General features: G+C 42.5%; 1 protein-coding gene across 1 annotated transcript in view; it reads right to left on the bottom strand.

The window, feature by feature from the left end:
* Window positions 1-787: 787 nt before the first annotated feature.
* Window positions 788-11564, bottom strand: part of heatr1 (HEAT repeat containing 1) — a 46687-nt gene continuing 35910 nt past the window's right edge. The window contains exons 36-45 of the mRNA XM_080454287.1: window positions 10877-11181; window positions 9523-9673; window positions 7988-8146; window positions 7698-7832; window positions 6644-6748; window positions 5974-6142; window positions 4114-4274; window positions 3356-3514; window positions 2732-2840; window positions 788-1785 (exon numbers count right to left, since the gene is read on the bottom strand). Of these exons, the coding sequence (XP_080310413.1) occupies window positions 1697-1785; window positions 2732-2840; window positions 3356-3514; window positions 4114-4274; window positions 5974-6142; window positions 6644-6748; window positions 7698-7832; window positions 7988-8146; window positions 9523-9673; window positions 10877-11181 (1542 nt within the window). The 3' untranslated portion in view covers window positions 788-1696. The remainder of the gene's footprint in view (window positions 1786-2731; window positions 2841-3355; window positions 3515-4113; window positions 4275-5973; window positions 6143-6643; window positions 6749-7697; window positions 7833-7987; window positions 8147-9522; window positions 9674-10876; window positions 11182-11564) is intronic.

Genomic DNA, 11564 nt, shown 5'->3' with positions numbered 1-11564 from the left:
GATCGGTGGCCATTTTCTCATAGAGTTATAAGGTTTCAGAGTGCAATACACCTTACAACCGATAGGGTCACGTTGTTGAAAGCACCCGGAAAAAATGGCCACCGATTGGATTCAAATGTTTTTTATTGAACAATACGGAATATAAGGGTATTTCTGAGGGCCCGAACATAACTGTAACATCCATGGCCATGGGGTAAACACTTTATATTTGAAGTCTGAACGTTTATGTAGATGTACGGACCAAAAAGGGAGAAAGTGAAAACACTATGTTGAAGTTCATTCATGACTGTCAGTCATGTAGTATCAGGGCTACGTCCGTGCGTAAATAAGAGGCTTAAGTTCAATGCAATAAAATAAATAAATCATATATGAATAATGTATTGCGTCGCGACACTATCCGATTGGAGCTAGTTTTAGCCTATAGCCAATAAATTGAGTTAACTGCATGTCTTACAATTGAGGTCCGGTGTCAACACAACACAGGAATGTGGTTTAGTTCCGCAGGCTCCATGATCCGTCCACACATCAGTACCGTGGATTATTTAAACCTGACAGATGTACCGAAGAAGTATTGTAAAATATCCTAAAATAAATTACTGGACACCCATGCACCCCTATCACTTGGATGTGTTACCTGGTAGTGGTTACCAAGTTGCATTTACAATCCCTCTTAGAAATATGACCTACATAACAGAGAGAAGAGCATCACAAGCATAGGCCTTAGTATCTGAGAATGAAACAGGTAAATAATTATTTTAATAACAAGATGCAAGGCGACAAGCTCAAAGAAAGTTCCATTATTTTATTAAAAGACATCTTTACAATGTTTTACATTTAATATAATGCATCAAATATGCAGCTTCATGAGTGTGAGCCAAGGATGTGTCAAATAGAACACAAAAATATTGAACACACAAAAACAAACAATCCTTGACTGAAACCTACATTAATAAAGCATGTATAGAACTGCATACAGTAACAGTCGTATTTTAAATACATTTGAAACGCTTATTGACAGTTATGTTACTCTCCGTCACAAACACTGTCTAACTGTGATTAATAACTGATGTTATTGTACATTACTTGGTTGCATGCCGTATACGGACCAAAAATAGCAATAGCCATTATAGCTCACGGTGTGTCACATCACAACACATTGTGAGCTTGTAGATCTGCAATTATTTTTTAATTGTGTAAAATGTGTTGAATAATCTTGAAAAACTTTAACTCCACAAATGTTATGAGGGTCCCTGGCACAAAATCTTTTCAAACAGGGGGGGTCTTTCACATGCAAAAGTGTGAGATAAATCTGTCTCCCAAAACGAGTTTGAATTCTAACTGAACATTACTCTGTAACCCTCATATCCACACAGAAAGGCAGTGTGCTAATCAATACAAAGCCAGCTAAAGGGTAACTGTCTGCTGTGTGTGTGTGTGTGTGTGTGTGTGTGTCACACTGACGTACACACAGTTAATCTGTAAACCAGGGAACTGGAGTTGGTTCTCAGCAGGAACTATGTGTTCTGCTGGATGGTGGTGAGACTAGACAATCTCACTACAGTATGGGGACAAGTTGTGCAACACCTGACCAAGCGGCAGACGTCTGACAAAAAACAGGCTCCCCCTGTTACGTCGTTTTTCAGCGTTCCCGGTTTTTCCCTGCGTCGTGTGACGTTGACAATTCAGGCGTTGTGCGTTAGAAGTACTGCTGCATTGGTTCTCCCAGAATAGCCTCCATCTCCTGTAGGACTTTCTGCACCTGCTGCTCCACCTCCTCAGACTCATCTGACACACACAAGATGAAAGATGATTAAAAAACGATCAAATCTCGTTCTAAACAGGTTTTCCAGCTCTCTTGCCTGTCTCGGATTCTTTATATAGACTGTCAAACCACAATCATTGGACAGAAGGCTGGGTTGGTCTTCCTTCTGCATAATGGTACATTTCATAGTGTACAGTTACAGTTCCCCAAACACAAATTATCCACATTCTGTGGGAGTAAATTGGCCCCTGCAGGTGTAATCCACACAAATGTCACAGTCGCAAACATCTTGTTAGCCCCGCTGCTACGTTCAGGGCAGCCTTAAAGGAACAGGTTGAATTTTTAAATGGAGGAACTAACAAATCCATAGGAACGAAGGAATATACAAACCACTTAAGCCCCATATCCTTCATTGTACGACAAATAGCTAAATCAGGCAATAACCGGAGTACTACTGATCACACACAGACATTGATCAAATTCTAGCAGTAGAATCAGGGTTAAATTGGCTGGAGCAAAAGCCTCTACAGGGATAACACAAAAACCTCAATATAACACAGACTGATGGCTTTAAGCTATGCTAAAGCTGAACTCCACAGTCGCCGCTTCCTGTATCCGCCGTTTCAAATTAAAAGCCAGACAAAAATGGTGACTAGAAGGCAATTACTGAAATTACCCAATCTTATATCTATACTGAACATCTGGGTCCAAGAGTTCTAAACTTTTAATCCCTATCCGAGTGGATAGTTCAACACCATAAAACAGGATTGGGATGACTTTGATATACGATCAGTGATCATAGAATTATATCAGCAAACATTATAACAATAAGAAATATAAGTTTGATTAATCCAATAATATATTTAACACGCCAAAATCCAAAATTGACCCTTGGATAGGGATTGGACATTTTGAACTGTTGGGCCCTGGTGATTTCGATGGGCGGCTCAGTAAAGCCAGTGCACTCACCCTCCATGAGTTCAGCCAGGAAGGGGATGGTCTCTGGAAGCAGAACACTGTAGTTCTCCCTCAGTTTACCCGTCAACTCCATCAGCGCCAGCAAGGACGAGAAACGCACCTGGACCAGAGGGGAGCACGACGGGACATTTTCAGTTATGTCTGGATGAGTGTCAGTGTGTGTGTCTGTGTGTGTCACCTGGGTTAAGCTCTATGAGTGGATCTGTAACACCCATGCTGTGCTGTGTGTATCTGTACACTGTAAAATCCTGAGTGTTAATTGAACTCGGAGTGTGTACAAATGGAACCAAAAAAAAAGTTAGACCCTCAAGGGTTCATTTGGTTCCACTCTTAGGGTCTTTACACACCAAGAGTTTATTTAATGCGATTCATTTGCATTCATTCAAACTGCTGTTTATGTCATGAGTACTGTACATCCACACAGTATGCAAGTATTATGCAGCGATAAAGCAAAGTTGATTTTTCATCCACCTGTATGAATGAGAAATCTCCAAATTAATAGTTTTATGCGTAATATTCGCCGACACATTTTCGCATCGTTTATTCGTCACGCTCCTAGTGTTTAAGGAATTTTAGCGTAACATATGAGTGTGTGTGTGTGTGTGTGTGCGGTACCTTGGCGGAGTCGTGTCTGGTCTTGAGGAGGATCTGGTAGTTCAGCGGCTTCCACTGGCTGTCGTCTCCCATGGCCACGGCGAACTGACCGATGCATGGCAGCAGGTGAGAGGTCACTCTGCGCTGGCACGCCTCGTCTCCTCCCAGTGTGTTCTCCAGCTACGGCACGCACACAGGGACAAAACACACACGCAAGATAACGCTACAGTTATTTTAGAACCTCTGATGGTCAGAAAAACAAATGAATCCCTGGACAGGTTGGGAAAGTGTGGTTGTGGCAACCGAATGAGAAACTATCTTCTCCGTCTTAAAAATCTGACCATGAGCAAGGCACTGAACCCCCAACTCTTCCAGTGGAGCTTCACAGTGACCAACAGCATAAGACTGTGGTTATACTGGTCAGCGCCCATTGACCAATAGTATAAAGCTCCTTACACACCGGGGGCGATTTTTTTAATGCGAATAATAGTTTTAAAAAAAAACCTTATAAAGTAAATTCAAGCTTCCACAGAGCGAAAAAGCATCTTTTATTTATTCGGAACGAGTCCGAATTTTGCGTATATTCGCAAAATCGCCGGTCTGTAATGACCTTAAGACTGTGGTTGTACTGGTCAGCTCCCAGTGACCAACAGTAGAAGACTGTGGCTGCACTGGGCAGTGTGAGTCTTGTGTAACTGCCGTTGTTGTAAACAAGCATCCATCATTCTCTAATTGAAAACAGGTTCTCTGATTAAAAGCAGTTGGAATCCGACACTGACCTGGTCGACCAGCGGTCCCAGCAGGTTCTCGCTCCTCTCCGTACTCAGGAACTTGTGTGTGTCGTACAGGAAGATCTTGAACATGCAGTCCAGAACATACTGCAACAACATGCTGGTCTTCTTCACGCCATCATCATCCTCAGAGTCAAAGAACGCCTCGTCTGCACAGGAGAGGAGGGGAGGACAGAGGAGGTGAATGAAGAGAGAGGGGGGGAGGAAGAGAGGAGAATGAGGGAGGCAGGAAGAAAGTGAGGTAGGACGTGATAAAGGGAAAAGAGTAAGGAGAGGTGAGTTAGGGAGGGAAGGAGCGAGGAGGAGAAAGAGGGAAGGAGGAATTTAAGGGGAGCAGTGATAAATTATTAATTCATCTCAATGCTATAAAAAGATACATCATAAGCTTCTCTAACTTCTGTGTTCACAGTCACCTACTTTGCAGTGTGATGCTTACATTGCTATGGTTACCATAACCAAAGCATCTTCATATGGAATAAACATGTCATAGAGAACACCATGGATTGATCACTTCCTCTTCCATGTTTTCCAGAGAAGCACAGTGATACTATGAACGGAAATGTCCGCTCTATATATCGATGGTTTATTATCTGTATGTAATATTGTGTTGTTTGTCTGAAACATGTTACATGCTGCTTTCTTGGCAAGGGCTCATTTTGACTGGTTCAATAAAGGAAACTAACTACAACGTCCTAGGGTTTGAATGGTGTGAGTAGTAGTGAGTAACTGCCCTTTCTCTGTCTGCAATGTAAGTGACTTCCAAAGCAAATGCTTTTGGGAGCGCTTGTTTTAGTTTACTCAAAGTCCTGGCAGGCGCGCTAACAGCAAGGCCTTGAGGCTTACGCGGTGTGCCTGAGAGGGTTGCCAGGCGATAAGAGTGCCCGTGCCAAGCGGTCAGTGGCCTTGTGGCATCAACAAGCACGCTGTCCAAGTTGGCAAGCCATGGTGGATGGATTAGGTCATCATATGAACCAAAACAGGAGCTCTCTAGACCAGTGGTTTTCAACCCTTTTCATTATCAAGGTCCATTATTTATTCGTCATTTGAGCCAAGGAAGATTTTGATGTTAGTAGGCTACCATAGGAGAGATAACAGGCAAACATAGATCAAAAATAAAAATTATTCTACATTCTCTAATTGTGTAGACTTCTTGTAAATTAGGTAATGCAGATGTTTAACAATAATTTAACTCTTGAGCATAAAATGAAACCAAATGGACCCGTAAGGGTAGCCTCGCATAGCCAGACTCTATCACTGCGTGGATATGAGTCTGGTGCTTCCATGAGGAAGTTTTTTTTCCCAAGGGGCGGGATCAAAACAATGGCCCTCGACGCAATTGGTTAGACCTACAACCAACTACCAATTACAGTCTCCCGTATTCGAATACTGGGCCCTGATTGGTCACCCACGTCTTCTGGAGCAGGAAATGGATTCTCTATGGAGCGGTGCCAGACCCAAATCGCAGTGCAATTTTTTTTTGCACTCGCAGATTTGTCTGGTCCCAGGCTACCGTAAGGGTGCATTTGGTTTCATTTTACGCTCTCAAGAGTTAAAGATCTATAAGGGTCCATTTGGTTACCAACTCATTTAGCTGGGGACTACCTGGAACCCCCTCAAGGACCACTGGTTGAGAACCACTGCCCTAGACGCATCTCAGCCAATCACAGCAATTGTGGCGGGACTTTCGACAACTGGCTTTGGAATCGATAAACACACATTCCCTTGTCTATGTCCAATCTACTGTGCAGCAAAGAAAGAATCCATTCAAATTCCCTCCTGAGCTGTCAACTCATTATTTGTCTTTCTTCCCCAGATTTTCCCTAGCCTCCGTTTGTCTCCAAGACTCACCAGTTTTGGCGACGTTCGTCCGTCGGAGGAGGTCGGAGAAGGGTTTGACCAGGTTCCCGGCGAAGAGGACAAACAGGCCCTTCAGTCGGTCAGCGATGCAGTCGGCCAGACGGTAGAATGTCAGGAGACGCTCCTTGCCGTTCGTCTCCGTCTTACTCCAGTCAAACAACTACAAGACAGACAAGAGAGATGTGTCGAATACTTATTTATCAACCACTTCAACCCTATATACTTAGTTGACCGGGGTCCCCCACGGCTCTATACTAGGTCCGCTGGCATTTCACAATACATCAAATATTTTCGCCTAATGTTCTCCCCAGAATAGGGACACTAGGGTTCAAGTAGTTAACATAGAAAGAGCTATCCTTGAAATCAGAGATGCACAACAAAACGAACTGGTCAATGTTGAAACTGCCTCCATTCATTTCAGTTTCATCTGTTAGAAAACGAATCACCTTCTACACAATTTCAAACAACCTGCAAGAAATGCAGCAACCCTGTGCATTCATTTTCTACATCATTTCGTCCATAAAAGTGCACATGCCTTTTTTTTACAATTTTGATATCTGTCCACAAAAGCAACATTTCGAAGAAAAGAAAAGGAGAACAGATCATTGGACAGGAGACATGTCCGTGTCAAAAGACAATGTCCCCGACCGAGCGTCCTTACCTTGAAGAAAAGCGGTCTGAAGGTCTGCTCGGACAGCTTCATCACCATGGCGATGAGACAGTCGATGACGTTGCCCTCCACTTCCTGGGTCTTGTCCAGGTCACCCTATCGGAGACAGCAGAGCCATGAGGTCACACAGGAGAGCCATGAGGTCACACAGCACAGGGTCTAATAACTGATTGTAGTTATCAGGGTGACCGGTGATACGTTTCCTTTATCTGGATTATTGGTATTTCTGACTTTATGTCTGATTGAAAAGTAACAGTTGCGGACATACAAGCCCCCCCCCCTCAACAGCATAGTCGATATACAGTAGCGGTTGGCAACGTGTCATCACCCCGGGGGGGGTGTGTGTGGCATAGTATCTGCAGACATATTGGGGGGGGGGGGGGGGATAAGAGTCAATGTAAGTCAACCTGTTTATGATCCCCCAAGATGGCCGCCACTACCAAGTGACACTTGTTGACGCCCCCTTCAGGATTTTTTGCTACGCACTATCAGTGGTGGAAAGTAACTAAGTACATTTACTTAAGTACTGTACTTAAGTACAATTTTGAGGTATTTGTACTTTACTTGAGTATTTCCAATTTCCAAAATTTACTTTTACTCCACTACATTTATTTGAAAACTTTAGTTACTAGTTACTTTGTAGATTTAGATTATTATTACAAAACCTACAGTAACCACTGCAGCTCTGTATACATTTCGGCCATTTGAAAATAGCCGATCTACAAGCTCATCGCGACGCATTGTGAGCTTGTAGATCTGCTATTTTCAAAAGATTTTTGAAAACTTGAAATGGGACATTCGGCATAATGAGTACTTTTACTTTTGGTACTTTAAGTACATTTTGATGCCAATACTTTTGTACTTTTACTCAATTACATTTTTAATTCCAGACTTTCACTTGTAACAGGGCATTTCCATATTGCAGAATTGATACTTTTACTTAAGTAAAACATTTGAGTACTTTTTCCACCACTGCGCACTATACAGGCATGCAGACGAGCAGACAGACCGACAGGCCTGCAGAGAGACAGACAGACAGACATACCTGGCAGTGTTGCGCTCTGAAGTCCAGAGCAATGAGGAAGAAGGAGGTGAGCTCTGATTGGCTGGCAGTGAGCTGGTCTTTCTCCATGTGAGTGATGTGTTCTTTCAGGACGCTCATCAGAGGACCCAGGTGACTCTGACAGGACCCAACACACACTTTACTATACATAGTTTACTACACTTTATTTCATAGTGGCTGCTAGGAATACTGACGAGGTAGGAATTGAAGGCTATTTCTATGTTTTTACTTGTAACTGGCTTCTAATAAGACCTTAAATAAATGTAAATCACCTGCTTGTTGCTGACCAGGTCGCTGTAAGACTTGGTGAGGGTGGGCAACAGGACCCTGGGGGACACCTTGGTGGCCAAGGTGTCTCTGAGAGAGGCCAGGCGGACAGACAGCTGGGGGGAGGTGGAGGTGGTCTCAGCCAGATGACTCAGACGACACACCTGATGGAGAGAACAACAATCAGCTTTAATCATAACGTCACCTTGCTAAACTAATGGCCCAAGTCATTTTTTGAGGAAAATGATATTTTTGCCTAAGTCAGCTCCTCATGACACTGGCCACCTCTGGTAAAATCGCTTATCTCCTAATTGAAAAGGATCATGTTGTTCCCTCCCCTTTTAGTATAATGGCCTAACTCCCTAGTGTGACTTAGGCCAAAATAGGCATTTCCCCCCCCCCCCCCCCAAAATGGCCTAAATCAGTAAATCATTTGGCCTAAGTCAGATTTAATCCTATTTAAACCTCATATGTTACATAACTGACAGACTGTTATTTTTATTTTAACTCTTTGACTGCCAGAGTATTTTCATAAAGTACTCCCCCATTGCCAGCAATTTTCGTGTTTTTTTATTTTTATATTTTGAAAATCTTCATGAAAATAATTTATCAGACTGTTTTTTAAAGACGCAGCACAAATCCGCCACTAGAGAGCAGCACATGACAGTTTGATCAGCTCCTTGGGTCACTGTTACCCTTCTTGAGCGATTAGACAGGGAAAAACATGAAAACGGATGTGACGTCGTCACACATCGTCTGATCGCTCAAAATTACGATGTGATACACGACGGCGATGACTGATCGTCACCCAGACCATAGATTATAGAAGAGAACCTGTCCGTTTGTCTGTCATACCGTGTGAAAACCCGTTTGTTTACCTATTCTTGACGAAAATGACCGGGGAAAAAAATCTAAAACCGGAAACGGAACCCAGGTCATGAAACCGGATGCAGATGTCGGTGAAGTAAGTGGAACTCGAGAATAACATTGAATTTTAAGCAGCATAGCGCGATCAGAGATTAAACAATGAACGTGATTCCAACGCGTCAATGGCGTGGGTGGATTAAGTAGTAATTGACGCGTTTTCGAGTCAATGGCGTTTATAGAGTTAATAGTCATAATTTGTTATAAACGTTTTGGGTGAAATGATTAAGAAATCATATAGTTTCGTTTTGGATCAGATTTTTCTTTTTTCTGAAAAACAAAAAAAAAATTACTTAGGCCATTAGTTTAGCAAGGTGACGATATTGCATCTTTCATTGCTGTCGCTATTGGTAAAATATGTATGCGTTTTTGTAGATTAATACCCTACAAGAGTGTTGCGCATAAGTAGCAAAAATAGGAGATTGCTATTTTAGAAATGTTTTGAGAGTGAAAGTGTGTCTGTGGGTTTTATAAATAATGAACAAATGTAAAGTATCAACGAGGGAACTTTTTTTTTTGTCCCATTTCCTGAAAACTAACAGTTATGACATACAAGGTTACAACAATACATTATAAACTACAGGTCTGTGGGGTTGTTTTGTGTTGGTAGGTTTACCTGTAGCGTTGTTTCATGGAGATAGGGGCTGATGAAGTGGTGCAGGGTCTCCACCAGGCGATGCAGGGCAGTCACTGCACTCAGCAGGTAGATCTCATTGGACATGATGTCCTTCCTGTCCTTCAGGGTTTGAAGAACCGCTGGCATCAGCCTGTGGGACAAAGTAGAGGACACCGTCACAATGTATGCCAGACAACAGAAATCAGCGATGAATGCCGGTTGCTAGTTGAATGCTGCCAAAATGTGGCTGTGGTCCAGTTGGTCCAGTCAAATTTTTGTTTACATTTTATGTAAACAGCTAACTCCAAAATGTACATTTTTCAGGAAATGACAAAAACAAAACAAAAAGTGGAGTTAGGAGGTTTTGTTCATCATTGATAAGAACAGCTGAAGAATGGACCTCCAAGCTCACAATGAGGTTGGAGGTCAAAAGGGGGTGGAGCCTGGAGTAGGCAAAACCAGTTAACTCCATCCCCCTTTGGTGGCGTTAGCTGGTTTAGCCAGAAGCGCTTTTTAATACTTTTTATTGGTTCAATATTTTTTTTTTATCAACACACAGACGTAAATGGTGTTCAATAGCACTGATTTATGGAAAAAAAATGCAAAAGCGGAATAATGGAGGTAGCTGGTTTCTGCCGGACAGCAACGTTATGCTTTTCAAAATAGATTTTCGTGAACGGGAAAGATAAACAGTTGTGCACTGCTTTCAGGGGGCAGAGTTACAGACTCTATGTAGCATACAAACATTATGGAATAGTTGTCTACTTCTTAAAAGTCCTCACACACTGAGGGTGTTTTTGTTTTCTTTGTGCAATTAGTTCGCCTGAAATTATATTTTTCAAACTGTTTGTGTTATGAGTACATCCACACAGAACATGATTATGCAGCGATAAAGCGACACATTCTTATCACAGCAAATAAAGGAATCAACCTGTATGAATGAGACACCAACTATATGAATATTTCTGATGCGAAATGCTCGCCTGCAATTTTCACATCATTTATTCGTCACTCCCCCGTGTGTAAATTCTGCTATTCAAAAATAGCAGATCTACTTGTAGATCCGCGGCCAAATACATATCATTTTGGTGGTCCTTGACATGAAAAAGTTTGAGAACCACTCATGGCAACATACGTTTTTTCAAAAAACTGTTAGGATTTAGAAGACATGTAAAATCCCCAAAGCAAAGATTTGAGTGAAAATGTTTCGCTTAAAAAAAACATGAATATATTAAAAGATTTTACACACATTTTCACAATTTAAAAAAAGAATAGCCAAAGAAATCTTAAAATGACAAACGGATGCGTTCCCGGTCTAAATGAGTTAATTGGCTTCAGTTTGACGGTGGCGTACTTGGGTAGCTGTGAGATGGCACGGGCCTTGAGCGTCGTGACCATCTCGGCGATACAGAGCAGGGCGCTGCCCATCACGTTCTTCTCCTCCTCCCCGCCGGCCACCAGCTCCACGGCGCGCACCAGCACGGGGACGAACGCCTCCTGGTGGTCCGAGCCGAAGTTGCGGCAGAGCAGCTTGAGACTGTAGAGGGCCGTCTGCCGGTTGATGGCCTGATCCTCCTGTTCCTCCTTCTCCGCCACCTTACCGTGACCCTTACCCACAATGCTCAGCAGGTCACCGGTCAGTTGGAGGAGAACAGTAACCTGTGATGGAAACAAGGGGGAGAGGTAAAGGGAACAGTCAATACAAGAAACTATACTATGTTTTCTCCTATTAACCCTTTAAAACCGGGGACGCATCTGTGTAATTTTAATATTTCTTTGGCTATTGAAAAATAGCAGATATAAAAGCTCATAGCGCGGCACCGAGTGCCACGCTATGAGCTTGTAGATCTGCTATTTTTGAAAAATCGTGAACATTTGTGCAAATCTTTGAATATATAGTTTTAACATTTTAACTCTGTTACAACTTCTGGGGGTGCCTGGAACAAAGTATTTTGAGATGGGGGTCCACGGCCAGATACATATCATTTTTGAGAGCCACTGATATCATAGCAACATACGGTTAAAAAAAAAAGACATTTGCA

Source organism: Gymnoscopelus braueri (assembly GCF_963280865.1).
Source record: "Gymnoscopelus braueri genome assembly, chromosome: 17".
Taxonomy (NCBI): Eukaryota; Metazoa; Chordata; class Actinopteri; order Myctophiformes; family Myctophidae; genus Gymnoscopelus; species Gymnoscopelus braueri.
This window is presented reverse-complemented; position numbering and strand designations above follow the sequence as displayed.